The sequence below is a fragment of the Oncorhynchus mykiss genome, chromosome 30, assembly GCF_013265735.2.
Source record: "Oncorhynchus mykiss isolate Arlee chromosome 30, USDA_OmykA_1.1, whole genome shotgun sequence".
NCBI classification, from domain to species: Eukaryota; Metazoa; Chordata; class Actinopteri; order Salmoniformes; family Salmonidae; genus Oncorhynchus; species Oncorhynchus mykiss.
Window position 1 is genome coordinate 662,501 of NC_050570.1, and position 16,793 is coordinate 679,293.

At 41.0% G+C, this 16,793-nt stretch overlaps 2 protein-coding genes across 4 annotated transcripts in view; both read right to left on the reverse strand.

Moving 5' to 3' along the window:
* lrrc61 (leucine rich repeat containing 61) overlaps nt 1-1,758 on the reverse strand; it is a 29,294-nt gene extending 27,536 nt beyond the window's left edge. For all 3 annotated transcript variants that reach the window (XM_036968857.1, XM_036968856.1, XM_036968855.1), the window contains exon 1: nt 1,155-1,758. In XM_036968857.1, coding sequence (XP_036824752.1) covers nt 1,155-1,188 — 34 coding nt within the window. In that variant the 5' untranslated portion in view covers nt 1,189-1,758. The remainder of the gene's footprint in view (nt 1-1,154) is intronic.
* Nucleotides 1,759-5,556: 3,798 nt separating this feature from the next.
* Nucleotides 5,557-16,124, reverse strand: LOC110522682 (SH2 domain-containing protein 7-like). The gene is made up of 6 exons (XM_036968557.1): nt 15,820-16,124; nt 12,726-12,815; nt 11,628-11,793; nt 11,013-11,210; nt 9,692-10,708; nt 5,557-6,482 (listed from the first exon to the last, which is right to left on the reverse strand). Exons 1-6 carry the CDS (start codon nt 15,984-15,986, stop codon nt 6,444-6,446), a joined length of 1,677 nt encoding a protein of 558 aa, XP_036824452.1. The 5' UTR covers nt 15,987-16,124; the 3' UTR covers nt 5,557-6,443.
* Between the last annotated feature and the right edge of the window lie 669 nt (nt 16,125-16,793).

Consider the following 16,793-nt stretch of genomic DNA (forward strand, 5'->3'; position numbering starts at 1 on the left):
AAATAGTATAAACAAATTAATCACATTAATGTTATTGTTTAATGAAATTATGTAAATCATTATTTGAATATGTTGGTAACCTGTTGTATAAAAGTGATAATGCCCTCAAAGCCAGTGTTTGGAGGATATATTGGCAAGGTTCATATATCCTCCAAACACCTGCTTCTTCAGCATTATCACTTGAGTACAGTACAGGAAAGAAAAGTACAGTATGTGCTGTAGTAAACTATGCTCTATTGTAGTCTGCTCTATGATGTCCAAACTTGTGAAACATTTTATTTTACCTTTATTTAACTAGGCAAGTCAGTTAAGAACAAACTCTTATTTTCAATGACAGCCTAGGAACAGTGGGTTACACTGCCTTGTTCAGCGGCAGAACAACAGATTTGTACCTTGTCAGCTCGGGGATTTGAACTTGCAACCTGTCGGTTACTAGTCCATTGTGCAGTACAGATCAGGGACTCATGATGTAATTCCATTACCAGGTGCAAATCCACTTCACTCAATAACCAAAAGAGATTTGTTCAAACTCAAGGTGGCATGTCATAGCTGACACCCCATTCTTTCTGCAGATATCTTTGAATCTTAATTCAGAGCATTTTTGGAAAACGTGGTGGCATAAAAACCTGCGGGGGATTTTACCATAATTCTGTTATCAAAGTCTACATTTGCAGTCCTTCCACTAAATGAATCTTTGTAACGTTATCGGTGGACATTTTAAAGTAGTCATTGCGAATAGAGATGTATGGTTTTTTATTAAGCTTTGAAATCAATGGTTGTTTGTCATCCAAAAGAGTGATGACTACTATTCTGTCTCGGGGAAAATAATGACATGATTTCATTGTAGCTTGCTGGTTACAATGGCTAAGATTTAGCCTACGCTGCTACCAGGCAAATACAGAGCAATTCATGAATTATGAATGAGTGACTGTGGATGAACATGATACTGTATCAGAGATGGCATAATAATCAACTAACCTTAAGGAAGAAAACGTTGTTTGCTATCCGTTATGGTTAGAAATTACGTTAATTGAGCTGGGTTTTATCAGATGATTATGCAGTAGCATTACGTTAGCAAGTGATGTCCAGGCAGCAGGCTACTGTTGCTGTTATTGTTAGCTAGCAACAAGCCACCTATCTAGCTATGAACTTACCTTGATCTTTCATGTCTCTCTTTGAATCCATCATTTTATAGTTAGGTTAGTTAGCTCATGTACTGAACATAGAACTGGATAGTGATTTCTTTGAGAATTTGGAGTGAAATTGTCATCTGTCCTTGATGTTGCAGGACAGCTGACGACGGTAACGCTATCCAGTGCAGGTAGCCACGGGATTAGCTAGCTAGCACGGTGGCTAACATGATGCCTACTTGCACACTTGTTGGAAGCAAATGATTCCGCAAACGTTGCTACTCAGTTAAAACCGAAGCGAGCCACAATACACTATATTACTGTGTTCCAAAACGAGAAGAAAAATGTCATGTTGACCTGACTTTGTGCGTTTGCAAAATCCCTCTGTCCAGTCCGACCAGAGCACTCTTTTCTGAGTACCAGGGAGCAGAATAACTGTTGAATTTATGAATGCGCAACGCCGGTTCAGTATGACCGGGATAAATTAAACATCGGCAAAAAATGATCTAAATGATTGCCTGCAGCACAAATACAGTCACCAACTCTCTAGATTACATAAACAACCTAACCAGCTCTGCTGGGTGAGTAAAATGGTCAACGTGTTCAGAAGTATTCTGTCACTTGTGTCTAGAAGTAGCTAGGTCATTTTAGATAATTAACGTTAAATTTGCCGCTGCCGTTGCGGTCAGCACGCTGGGACCAAACCTACTCCTCGGCCGGAGCGTCCGGAGAGAAACGCTCTGATTTACTAACGCACCCTTAAAGATGACTCCCGGAAGACATGCACGGTTTGGTTTGATATGGTAACGTAGCTATCATATACGAAAATCGCAATTTTCTTTTCAAAGCTGTCAATTCACCGCGGCTGTGTTCTGGAACTAGAAAAACGTATCATCTTTGAATTCTACTAATACACGGGGAAAATACAATTGAACCTTTCTGCAGACGAAACGGGAACAATATTTACGTCTGAAAAATATGATATTTTTTCTTTATTTAACTAGGCAAGTCAAATTCTTATTTTCAATGACGGCCTAGTGGGTTAACTGCCTGTTCAGGGGCAGAACGACAGACTTACCAGCTCGGGAGTTTTGAACTTACAACCTTCCGGTTGCTAGTCCAACACACTAACCACTAGGCTACCCTGCCGCCCCGAATATTATTTGCAATCCAATGCTTGCGTGGGTGTTTGACAGACGCGCCTGATGGTAGCTACAAGTTGCTGGTACTATTCTGTCATCGGCGGTGGACATCAGCCTGTGCTGAGACTCTCTGGAGCTTTTCTATTTATTTTATATCACCTTTATTTAACCAGGTAGGCCAGTAGTGAACAAATTCTCATTTACAACTGTGACCTGGCCAAGATAAAGCAAAGCAGTACGAAAAAAACGACAACACAGAGTTACACATAAACAAACGCACAGTCAATAACACACAATAAAATAAAAATAGAAAATTGCATGTACAGTGTGTGCAAATGTAGAAGAGAGGTAAGGCAATAAACAGATTGGCTGTGTACAGGTACAGTGATCATCGGCAAGCTGCTCTGACAGCTGATGCTTAAAGTTAGAGAGGGAGATATAAGACTCCAACTTCAGTGATTTTTGCAATTTGTTCCAGTCATTGGCAGCAGAGAACTGCAAGGAAAGGCGGCCAAAGTAAGTGTTGGCTTTGGGGATGACCAGTGAGATATACCTGCTGGAGCGCGTGCTACAGGTGGGTGTTGCTATGGTGACCAGTGAGCTGAGATAAGGCAGGGCTTTTACCTACCAAAGACTTATAGAGGACCTGGAGCCAGTGGGTTTGGCGATTAATATGTAGTGAGGGCCAGGCAACTAGAGCATACAGGTCGCAGTGGTGGGTAGTGTTTGTGGCTTTGATGATGGCTTTGATGATGAAACGAAAGGTCACTGTGACAGACTACATCCAGTTTGCTGAGTAGAGCGTTGGAGGATATTTTGTATATTACATTGCCAAAATCAAAGATCAGTAGGATAGTCAGTTTTACGAGGGTATGTTTCGCAGCATGAGTGAAGGAGGCTTTGTTTGCGAAATAGGAAGCAGATTCTAGATTTAATTTTGGATTGGAGATGCTTAATGTGAGTCTGGAAGGAGAGTTTACAGTCTAACCAGACACCTAGGTATTTGTAGCTGTCCACATATTCTATGACAGAACCGGCCAGAGTAGTGATGCTTGTCGGGCGGGCGGGTGCGGGCAGCAATTGGTTGAAGAGCATGCATTTAGTTTTACTTGCATTTAAAAGCAGTTGGAGGCCACGGAAGGAGTGTTCTATGGCATTGAAGCTCGTCTGGAGGTTTGCTTACATAGTGTCCAAAGAAGGACCAGAAGTATACAGAATGGTGTCGTCTGCATAGAGGTGGACCAGAGAATCACCAGCAGCAAGAGTGACATCATTAATATATACAGAGAAAAGAGTCGGCCCGAGAATTGAACCCTGTGGCACCCCCATAGAGACTGCCAGAGGTCTGGACACAGGCCCTGCGATTTGACACACTGAACTCTATCTGAGAAGTAGTTGGTGAACAAGGTGAGGCAGTCATTTGAGAAACCAAGGCTATTGAGTCTGCCGATAAGAATACTGTGATTGACAGCGTCGAAAGCCTTGGCCAGGTCGATGAAGACGGCTGCACAGTACTGTATTTTATCGATGGTGGTTATGATATCGTTTATGACTTTGAGCGTGGCTGAGGTGCACCAATGACCAGCTCGGAAACCGGATTGCGTAGTGGAGAAGGTACGGTGGGATTTGAGATGGTCGGTGATTTGTTTGTTAACTTGGCTTTCGAAGATTTTAGAAAGGCACGGCAAGATGGATATAGGTCTATAACAGTTTGGGTCTAGAGTGTCTCCCCCTTTGAAGAGGGGGATGACTGCGGCAGCTTTCCAATCTTTGGGGATCTCAGACGATACGAAAGAGAGGTTGAACAGGCTAGTAATAGGGGTTGCAACAATTTCGGCAGATAATTTTAGAAAGAAAGGGTGCAGATTGTCTTGCCCAGCCGATTTGTAGGGATCCCGATTTTGCAGCTCTTTCAGAACATCAGCTGTCTGGATTTGGGTGAAGGAGAAGTGGGGGAGGCTTGGGCAAGTTGCTGCAGTGGGTGCAGAGCTGTTGGCCCGTGTAGGAGTAGCCAGGTGGAAAGCATGGCCAGCCGTAGAAAAATGCTTATTGAAATGATTGATTATTGTAGATTTATCAGTGGTGACCGTGTTTCCAAGCCTCAGTGCAGTGGGCAGCTGGGAGGAGGTGTTCTTGTTCTCCATGGACTTTACAGTGTCCCAGAAGGAGGTGCTCTTATTCTCCATGGACTTTACAGTGTCCCAGAAGGAGGTGCTCTTATTCTCCATGGACTTTACAGTGTCCCAGAAGGAGGTGCTCTTATTCTCCATGGACTTTACAGTGTCCCAGGAGGAGGTGCTCTTATTCTCCATGGACTTTACAGTGTCCCAGAACTATTTGGAATTTGTGCTACAGGATGCAAATTTCTGCTTGAAAAAGCTAGCCTTTGCTTTCCTAACTCACTGTGTATATTGGTTCCTGACTTCCCTGGACAGTTGCATATCGCGAGCGCTATTCGATGCTAATACTGGTCAAGGGCAGTCAAGTCTGGGGTGAACCAAGGACTGTATCTGTTCTTAGTTCTACATTTTTTGAATGGGGCATGCTTATTTAAGATGATGAGGAAAGCACTTTTAAAGAGCAACCAGGCATCCTTCCAGGATGAGATCAATATCCTTCCTGGATGAGGTCAATATCCTTCCAGGATACCCGGGCCAGGTTGTTTAGAAAGACCTGAAAGGCAATGAATAATATTCTTAGTTGGACTATCACTAGTTTTTCAACAGGACAATGACCCAACACACCTCCAGGCTGTGTAAGGGCTATTTGACCAAGAAGGTGAGTGATGGAGTGCTGCATCAAATGTCTTGGCCTCCACAATAACCTGACCTCAACCCAATTAATCCAGGTGAAGCTGGATTAAGAGAATGCCAAGAGTGTGCAAAGCTGTCATCAAGGCAAAGGATGGCTACTTTGAAGATTCTCAAATATAAAATATATTTAGATTTGTTTAACAATTTTTTGGTTACTACATGTTTCCATATGTGTTATTTCGTAGTTTTTTATAATGTAGAAAATAGTAAAAATAAAGGTTAATGTGTAATTCAATCATTAAATGCTTAGTATATGATATAAAGCATCTTTGTCCCCCTTTAAAACTGAATGTATCTATGTCCCCCTTTAAATCTGAATGTATCTATGTCCCCCTTTAAATCTGAATGTATCTATGTCCCCCTTTAAAACTGAATGTATCTATGTCCCCCTTTAAAACTGAATGTATCTATGTCCCCCTTTTTATCTGAATGTATTCACAAGAAAACAAAGGCAAGTTATTATTCATTACTTTGTAGTTTATAAAAGACCCACCCACGCTCGTGCAAAAGATAAAGTAGAAAAAATACATATTTTTAAATAAATAACATTAAAATAACTTTGATGTTCTCAACCTGCATAGTGCCCAGCACTTTGATAGATTGTGAGACAGCTCATAAATGGCTCAAAGTTCAGTTTGAATGATACCCTGCAAAAGTATTCAGAAAAATAATAATGTGTGTTGTAATATTGGGTTGATGGGATAGTACACTGTGGTGTTGGGTTGATGGGATAGTACACTGTCCAGTAGTGTTGGGTTGATAGGATAGTTCACTGTGGTGTTGGGTTGATGGGATAGTACACTGTCCAGTAGTGTTGGGTTGATAGGATAGTACACTGTCCAGTAGTATTCGGTTGATGGGATAGTACACTGTGGTGTTGGGTTGGTGGGATAGTACACTGTGGTGTTGGGTTGATGGGATAGTACACTGTGGTGTTGGGTTGATGGGATAGTACACTGTAGTTTCCAGTAGTGTTGGGTTGGTGGGAAAGTACACTGTTGTGTTGGGTTGATAAGATAGTACACTGTGGTTTCCAGTAGTGTTGGGTTGATGGGATAGTACACTGTGGTGTCCAGTAGTGTTGAGTTGATGGGATAGTACACTGTGGTGTCCAGTATTGTTGGGTTGATGGGATAGTACACTGTGGTGTTGAGTTGATGGGATAGTTCAATGTGGTGTTGGGTTGATGGGATAGTACACTGTGGTGTCCAGTAGTGTTGGGTTGATGGGATCGTAGACTGTGGTGTCCAGTAGTGTTGGGTTGATGGGATCGTAGACTGTGGTGTCCAGTAGTGTTGGGTTGATGGGATAGTACACTGCGGTGTCCAGTAGTGTTGGGTTGATGGGTTGCTTCTCCATTATTTCTTCTGTCTCTCAGGGAACAGCCATCTCCATTTCTCATTATGCAGAAAGCAAAACAGTAAGTCATTACACAGCTGAGGAACAATCAGTCATTATACAGCTGAGGAACAGTCAGTCATTATACAGCTGAGGAACAGTCAGTCATTATACAACTGGAGGAACAGTCAGTCATTATACAGCTGGAGGAACAGTCAGTCATTATACAGCTGGAGGAACAGTCAGTCATTAAACAGCTGGAGGATCTCAGTCATTATACAGCGGATGAAGAGCCAGTCAGTCAATATACAGCTGAGGAACAGTCAGTCATTATACAGCTGGAGGAACAGTCAGTCATTATACAGCTGAGGAACAGTCAGTCATTATACAGCTGGAAGAACAGTCAGTCATTAAACAGCTGGAGGATCTCAGTCATTATACAGCTGAGGAAGAGTCAGTCAGTCATTATACAGCTGAGGAACATTCAGTCATTATACAGCTGGAGGAACAGTCAGTCATTATACAGCTGAGGAACAGTCAGTCATTATACAGCTGGAGGAACAGTCAATCATTATACAGCTGAGGAACAGTCAGTCATTATACAGCTGGAGGAACAGTCAGTCATTATACAGCTGGAGGAACAGTCAGTCATTATACAGCTGGAGGAACAGTCAGTCATTATACAGCTGAGGAACAGTCAGTCATTATACAGCTGGAGGAACAGTCAGTCATTATACAGCTGAGGAACAGTCAGTCATTATACAGCTGGAGGAACAGTCAGTCATTAAACAGCTGGAGGAACAGTCAGTCATTATACAGCTGGAGGAACAGTCAGTCATTATACAGCTGGAGGAACAGTCAGTCATTATACAGCTGGAGGAACAGTCAGTCATTATACAGCTGAGGAACAGTCAGTCATTATACAGCTGGAGGAACAGTCAGTCATTATACAGCTGAGGAACAGTCAGTCATTATACAGCTGGAGGAACAGTCAGTCATTAAACAGCTGGAGGAACAGTCAGTCATTAAACAGCTGGAGGAACAGTCAGTCATTATACAGCTGGAGGAACAGTCAGTCATTAAACAGATGGAGGAACAGTCAGTCATTAAACAGATGGAGGAACAGTCAGTCATTAAACAGCTGGAGGAACAGTCAGTCATTAAACAGATGGAGGAACAGTCAGTCATTAAACAGATGGAGGAACAGTCAGTCATTAAACAGCTGGAGGAACAGTCAGTTATTATACAGCTGAGGAACAGTCAGTCATTAAACAGATGGAGGAACAGTCAGTCATTAAACAGATGGAGGAACAGTCAGTCATTAAACAGCTGGAGGAACAGTCAGTTATTATACAGCTGAGGAACAGTCAGTCATTAAACAGATGGAGGAACAGTCAGTCATTAAACAGCTGGAGGAACAGTCAGTCATTATACAGCTGGAGGAACAGTCAGTCATTAAACAGATGGAGGAACAGTCAGTCATTATACAGCTGGAGGAACAGTCAGTCATTAAACAGCTGGAGGAACAGTCAGTCATTATACAGCTGGAGGAACAGTCAGTCATTATACAGCTGAGGAACAGTCAGTCATTATACAGCTGGAGGAACAGTCAATCATTATACAGCTGAGGAACAGTCAGTCATTATACAGCTGGAGGAACAGTCAGTCATTATACAGCTGAGGAACAGTCAGTCATTAAACAGATGGAGGAACAGTCAGTTATTAAACAGATGGAGGAACAGTCAGTCATTATACAGCTGAGGAACAGTCAGTCATTATACAGCTGGAGGAACAGTCAGTCATTAAACAGCTGGAGGAACAGTCAGTCATTATACAGCTGGAGGAACAGTCAGTCATTATACAGCTGGAGGAACAGTCAGTCATTAAACAGATGGAGGAACAGTCAGTCATTAAACAGATGGAGGAACAGTCAGTCATTAAACAGCTGGAGGAACAGTCAGTTATTATACAGCTGAGGAACAGTCAGTCATTAAACAGATGGAGGAACAGTCAGTCATTAAACAGATGGAGGAACAGTCAGTCATTAAACAGCTGGAGGAACAGTCAGTTATTATACAGCTGAGGAACAGTCAGTCATTAAACAGATGGAGGAACAGTCAGTCATTAAACAGCTGGAGGAACAGTCAGTCATTAAACAGATGGAGGAACAGTCAGTCATTAAACAGATGGAGGAACAGTCAGTCATTAAACAGCTGGAGGAACAGTCAGTTATTATACAGCTGAGGAACAGTCAGTCATTAAACAGATGGAGGAACAGTCAGTCATTAAACAGATGGAGGAACAGTCAGTCATTAAACAGCTGGAGGAACAGTCAGTTATTATACAGCTGAGGAACAGTCAGTCATTAAACAGATGGAGGAACAGTCAGTCATTAAACAGCTGGAGGAACAGTCAGTCATTATACAGCTGGAGGAACAGTCAGTCATTAAACAGATGGAGGAACAGTCAGTCATTATACAGCTGGAGGAACAGTCAGTCATTAAACAGCTGGAGGAACAGTCAGTCATTATACAGCTGGAGGAACAGTCAGTCATTATACAGCTGAGGAACAGTCAGTCATTATACAGCTGGAGGAACAGTCAATCATTATACAGCTGAGGAACAGTCAGTCATTATACAGCTGGAGGAACAGTCAGTCATTATACAGCTGAGGAACAGTCAGTCATTAAACAGATGGAGGAACAGTCAGTTATTAAACAGATGGAGGAACAGTCAGTCATTATACAGCTGAGGAACAGTCAGTCATTATACAGCTGGAGGAACAGTCAGTCATTAAACAGCTGGAGGAACAGTCAGTCATTATACAGCTGGAGGAACAGTCAGTCATTATACAGCTGAGGAACAGTCAGTCATTATACAGCTGGAGGAACAGTCAGTTATTAAACAGATGGAGGAACAGTCAGTCATTATACAGCTGGAGGAACAGTCAGTCATTAAACAGCTGAGGAACAGTCAGTCATTATACAGCTGGAGGAACAGTCAGTCATTATACAGCTGGAGGAACAGTCAGTCATTAAACAGCTGAGGAACAGTCAGTCATTAAACAGCTGGAGGAACAGTCAGTCATTATACAGCTGGAGGAACAGTCAGTCATTAAACAGCTGGAGGAACAGTCAGTCATTAAACAGCTGGAGGAACAGTCAGTTATTAAACAGATGGAACATCAGACATCACATTTGAATCAGATCTAGCAGCGTATGACTGTCACTACCATATTACCATGGACATGTCTGGATGCAGTACTCACCTTTATACCCCAAGAAGAGGTGGTGTGTTTGGACTTGAGCTCTTCCACTGATTCATAGGTGTGGTTGTTAGCAGAAGGTCTGGCTGATCCTTTCAGTCCTAACTCTGGTATGTGTTCATAAGGTCTGGCTGATCCTTTCAGTCCTAACTCTGGTATGTGTTCATAAGGTCTGGCTGATCCTTTCAGTCCTAACTCTGGTATGTGTTCGTAGGTGTCGTCCAGTAGGAGACGGAGGACCGGCTCACAAGGGACCTCAGCGTACAGACTGTTAGCTACCTCTTCCTCTTCCTGTGGTGATGATGTCATGGATGATGTCATGAATGATGTCATGGTTCCTTCCTGTTCCCTGGGTCTACCTGCCAGTTGATACACGAGGGCAGGTATGGGGCTGTTACATAGATGTTCCAGACTGTGGCTGATTATTGGAGGTCTCTTGGAGGTATCCTTGTGGTAGCTCTGGTCCAGAAGGGAAGGTCCAGATGGGTAGCTCTTGTCCAGAAGGGAAGGTCCAGATGGGTAGCTCTGGTCCAGAAGGGAGGGGCTAGTGGTCCGTTTAGTGGGGTTGGGAGAGAGTCTTAGGGGAGTAAAAGAAGGTGTGCTCAGCCTGTAGGAGTTATTGGCCCCCTCCTCTGAGTCAGGATCCAGGTCCAGGAGAGGCAGAGACTTACTCTTGCAGTCCAGCAGGCTGAGTAGTTCTGAGTAGACTGTGCCTGGGTCTGGTCCAGGGGCTGAGGCAGGGCCTGGGGCTCCAGGTTTACCACTGGGGATGCCCCCCCTCTGAGGAGGAGTTTGATGTTGGGCTACAGGACCCAGGCCTTCAGCCCTTCCTTCTGGAGCTCTGGGTAGACCCTCCAGGCTCCTGGGTTGGGGATTCATGGCCTTGTGCTTCTCCAGCTGGGCATACAACGCCCTTCTCTGAGCACTACCCTGGTGGTAATCCAGGGAACTGCTCTTCAAAGGACTGGCCCTTCTAGGCACAGGTGGTACTCTAGGTACAGTTGGCACAGAGGGTTCTTCCTGGTTAGAGAGACATAAGGAAGTGATTTGGTTACACTCTGATCAACTTTGAATCTTTTTTTGCAATCGCCAGCAAGTAATCAAAACAAATCTTAGGCCTGAGTTTTACAAAGGGGCCCTTTGACTTGACATCTGTTAGTTGAATGTTCCACCAACCCCCCTATAAAGCTGTAGTGTTGTACGTTTACAAGAAACCAAATGCAATAGGACTGTAGTTTATGTGTGAACATTTTGATGAGCAAACTCACAGTCCTATTGCACCGGGTTGCCTTACGGCGAATAAACATATTATTTGTGCACTAACCTCTGGTTTCCTGCTGCTTTTGGGAGGCAGTGTGGGAGGAGGAGGGTGCTCCTCGGCGTGGTCGCTAGGATTATCCCTGGTCCAGTCACCCTGCTGGTCACTCTGTGCGTCCCACAGGCTCCTCACAGCTCTCACACTGACCCCCGGCTTCTCTCTGAGGTTGACTTTGATGACGTCATAGACTTCTCCTCTGGAAGACTGAAATAGCGCGACATCATCAGTTTTACTAACAGGTACAGTGCACGCCACCATTATAACTGACCAGATGTATTTAGTGATATACTCTATTGTGTGAACACCACCATTATAACTGACCAGATGTATTTAGTGATATACTCTATTCTGTGGACACTACCATTATAACTGACAAGATGCCTACTTGAACCAGTTAGACACACACTATCTTACAAAATGTCTTCTTGAATACCTTCTTGAATTCAAATGATAACAGAAAGATCGTGTAGCTTGGTCTCAGATCTGTGAAGTTGGCAAGACAGCACAAATAGACCAGGCTAGATACAGTCTCTCCTCACCTCTAGACAGGAGCAGATCAGGTACTCTCTAAAGGGTTAAACAACTGGTCTGGGCCAGGCTAGAGACAAAATCTCTCCTCACCTCTAGACAGGAAAAGGTCAGGTACTCTCTGAAGGGCTCTATGGGGCTGGTCTTGTAGTGTTCTATCAGTTCTCCCAGGGTCTCATGCTCCTCTGTGTCTCCAGACACTATGAACTGGCCCGACTTACTCTGGTTGATCACAAAGTGTCTGCATCGATCACGGCCTCTGGAAGACAATAATAACACTGGTAAGTCCGGGGTATGATGTTGTGTTATACTGTGATCCACTGTTATCTCCCTTGTTACCTCCGCTGTTATCTATGTTATCGCCATTGTTATCTCCACTGTTATCTGTGTTATCTCCATGGGCATGCTATTTCCATAGTTATCTACAGTATGTTATCTCCTCTGTTATCTATGTTATCTGCACTGTTATACGTATTATCTCCACTGTTATCTCCGCTGTTATCTATGTTATCTCCACTGATATCTATGTTATCTCCAATGTTATCACCAATATTATCTATGCTATCTCCACTGTTATATCTCCTGTTATCTATGTTATCTCCACTGGTATCTATGCTATCTCCACTGGTATATATGTTATCTCTACTGTTATATATGTTATCTCCACTGTTATCTCCAATATTATCTATGCTATCTCCACTGTTATATCTCCTGTTATCTTTGTTATCTCCACTGGTATGTTATCTCCACTTTTATATGTTATCTCCACTGTTATCTATGTTATCGCCACTGTTATCTCCACTCTTATCTATGTTATCTCCATTTTTATCTCCACTGTTATTTCCATTGTTATTGCCACTGTTATTTATGTTATCTCCACTGGTATCTCCACTATTATCTATGTGATTTCCACTGCTATCTTCACTGTTTTTTAAAGAACAAATTCTTATTTACAATGACGGCCAAACCCTCCCTAACCCTGACGACGCTGAGCCAATTGTGTGCCGCCCTATGGGACTCCCGATCACGGCCTGTTATGATACAGCCCGGTATCAAACCAGGGTCTGTAGTGACTAGCACTGAGGTGCAGTCCCTTAGACCGCTGTGCCACTCGGGAACCCTGTTATCTCCACTGTTATCTTCACTGTTATCTCTGTTATCTACGATAGAAGAACAACAACCAGAACGGACCTGTATGACAGGATGTATCCCATGGCTTTGTCACTTAGTCGGATCAGGAAACAGCCCAGTTCTTTGTCTCTCAGCATCTCTTCCGCATCTCTACAGAAGCATTAAAAAGTATTAAAAAGCAATATTAACCAATGCAAAAAATATCCCTCAACCCTCATAAAGGTATTATTGATATGTTATAAGGAGGTATTATTGATATGTTATAGGGGGGTATTATTGATATGTTATAAGGAGGTATTATTGATATGTTATAGGGGGGTATTATTGATATGTTATAAGGGGGTATTATTGATTTGTTATAGGGAGGTATTATTGATATGGGAGGTATTATTGATATGGGAGGTATTATTGTTATGGGAGGTATTATTGATATGGGAGATATTATTGATATGTAATAGGGGGTATTATTGATATGGGAGGTATTATTGATATGTTATAGGTAGGTATTATTGAAATGTTATAGGGAGGTATTATTGATATGGGAGGTATTATTGATATGTTATAGGGAGGTATTATTGATATGTAATAGGGAGGTATTATTGATATGTAATAGGGAGGTATTATTGATATGTTATAGGGAGGTATTATTGATATGGGAGGTTATTGATATGTTATAGGGAGGTATTATTGATATGGGAGGTATTATTGATATGTTATAGGGAGGTATTATTGATATGTTATAGGTAGGTGTTATTGATATGTTATAGGGAGGTATTATTGATATGTAATAGGGAGGTATTATTAATATGTTATAGGGAGGTATTATTGATATGTTATAGGTAGGTATTATTGATATGGGAGGTATTATTGATATGGGAGGTATTATTGATATGCTATAGGGGGGTATTATTGATATGGGAGGTATTATTGATATGTAATAGGGAGGTATTATTGATATGGGAGGTATTATTGATATGTTATAGGGAGGTATTATTGATATGTAATAGGGAGGTATTATTGATATGTAATAGGGAGGTATTATTGATATGTTATAGGGAGGTATTATTGATATGGGAGGTTATTGATATGTTATAGGGAGGTATTATTGATATGGGAGGTATTATTGATATGTTATAGGGAGGTATTATTGATATGTTATAGGTAGGTGTTATTGATATGTTATAGGGAGGTATTATTGATATGTAATAGGGAGGTATTATTAATATGTTATAGGGAGGTATTATTGATATGGGAGGTATTATTGATATGCTATAAGGGGGTATTATTGATATGGGAGGTATTATTGATATGTTACAGGGAGGTATTATTGATATGTTATAGGTAGGTGTTATTGATATGTTATAGGGTGGTATTATTAATATGTTATAGGGAGGTATTATTGATATGGGAGGTATTATTGATATGTTATAGGGAGGTATTATTGATATGTTATAGGTAGGTGTTATTGATATGTTATAGGGAGGTATTATTGATATGTAATAGGGAGGTATTATTAATATGTTATAGGTAGGTATTATTGATATGGGAGGTATTATTGATATGCTATAAGGGGGTATTATTGATATGGGAGGTATTATTGATATGTTACAGGGAGGTATTATTGATATGTTATAGGTAGGTGTTATTGATATGTTATAGGGTGGTATTATTAATATGTTATAGGGAGGTATTATTGATATGTTATAGGTAGGTATTATTGATATATTATAGGGAGGTGTTATTGATATGTTATAGGGAGGTGTTATTGATATGTTATAGGGAGGTATTATTGATATGTTATAGGGAGGTGTTATTGATATGGGAGGTATTATTGATATGTTATAGGGAGGTATTATTGATATGTTATAGGGAGGTATTATTGATATGGGAGGTATTATTGATATGTTATAGGGAGGTATTATTGATATGTAATAGGGAGGTATTATTGATATGTAATAGGGAGGTATTATTGATATGTTATAGGGAGGTATTATTGATATGGGAGGTTATTGATATGTTATAGGGAGGTATTATTGATATGTTATAGGGAGGTATTATTGATATGTTATAGGGAGGTATTATTGATATGGGAGGTATTATTGATATGTTATAGGGAGGTATTATTGATATGTAATAGGGAGGTATTATTGATATGTTATAGGGAGGTATTATTGATATGGGAGGTTATTGATATGTTATAGGGAGGTATTATTGATATGTTATAGGGAGATATTATTGATATGTTATAGGGAGGTATTATTGATATGGGAGGTATTATTGATATGTTATAGGGAGGTATTATTGATATGTAATAGGGAGGTGTTATTGATATGTTATAGGGAGGTACTATTGATATGGGAGGTATTATTGATATGTTATAAGGAGGTATTATTGATATGTAATAGGGAGGTATTATTGATATGGGAGGTGTTATTGATATGTAATAGGGAGGTATTATTGATATGGGAGGTGTTATTGATATGTTATAGGGGGGTATTGTTGATATGGGAGGTGTTATTGATATGTAATAGGGAGGTATTATTGATATGGGAGGTATTATTGATATGTTATAGGGAGGTATGATTGATCTGTTATAGGGAGGTATTATTGATATGTAATAGGGAGGTATTATTGATATGGGAGGTGTTATTGATATGTTATAGGGAGGTATTATTGATATGTTATAGGGAGGTATTATTGATATGGGAGGTGTTATTGATATGTTATAGGGAGGTATTATTGATATGTTATAGGGGGGTATTATTGATATGTAATAGGGAGGTATTATTGATATGGGAGGTGTTATTGATATGTTATAGGGAGGTATTATCAATATCTACATCCCTCAAACACAATGACTAAATAAAATCACAATCAGAAGGTAGCAATAATTCAAGTTAACACTGGAAAGGAAATGAACGCACCTTGGCTCATTTAATAGAGTTCAAAGTTCGTTATTCCAAATTAAAATATAAATCATAAATCCTTCCAGTTGCTGGAAAAGTAATCATACTGTGAGTCACCACCCTAAAAACAGTGTCGTGCTGGCATGCACTCCACTACACTCTACTGCACTGCATAAAACAGCCATGATTTGCCAATCGATCTCCAATCCTATCAATCTCTCAATAGACCTGTATGTAGAAGTACTTACCTTCTGGTGATGAATCCTTCGAACCAGGAGGGGAAATTTCCCTCATGGAGGATGACAGGAGCTTGAGTCTCCATGAACCACTTCAGGGCCATCTCTCTGTGCCTGCACCCTGTCCCCAGATTCCCCTCTGTCCCCTGGTCCTGCTGGGACTCCACCGCCGGCTCCATCCTGACCCGGTCCTATCCACACCCCACCAAGCAGGACAGCAGTCAGCACAGATGAGAACAATGAGCAGAGATAACCTAATCCTAACCCAAGCATAGACCTAATGTTAACCTAATCCTAACCCAAGCATAGACCTAATGTTCACCTAATCCTAACCCAATCATAGACCTAATGTTAACCTAATCCTAACCCAATCATAGACCTAATGTTAACCTAATCCTAACCCAATTAAAGACCTAATGTTAACCTAATCCTAACCCAATCATAGACCTAATGTTAACCTAATCCTAACCCAAGCATAGACCTAATGTTAACCTGATCCTAACCCAAGCATAGACCTAATGTTAACCTAATCCTAACCCAAGCATAGACCTAATGTTAACCTAATCCTAACGAAAGCATAGACCTAATGTTAACCTAATCCTAACCCAAGCATAGACCTAGTGTTAAGATAGTCCTAACCCAATCATAGACCTAATGTTAAGATAGTCCTAACCCAATCATAGACCTAATCATAGACCTAATGTTAAGATAGTGCTAACCCAATCGTAGACCTAATGTTAAGATAGTCCTAACCCAATCATAGACCTAATGTTAAGATAGTCCTTACCCAATCGTAGACCTAATGTTAAGATAGTCCTAACCCAATCATAGACCTAATGTTAAGATAGTGCTAACCCAATCATAGACCTAATGTTAAGATAGTCCTAACCCAATCATAGACCTAATGTTAAGATAGTCCTAACCCAATCATAGACCTAATGTTAAGATAATCCTAACCCAATCGTAGACCTAGTGTTAAAATAGTC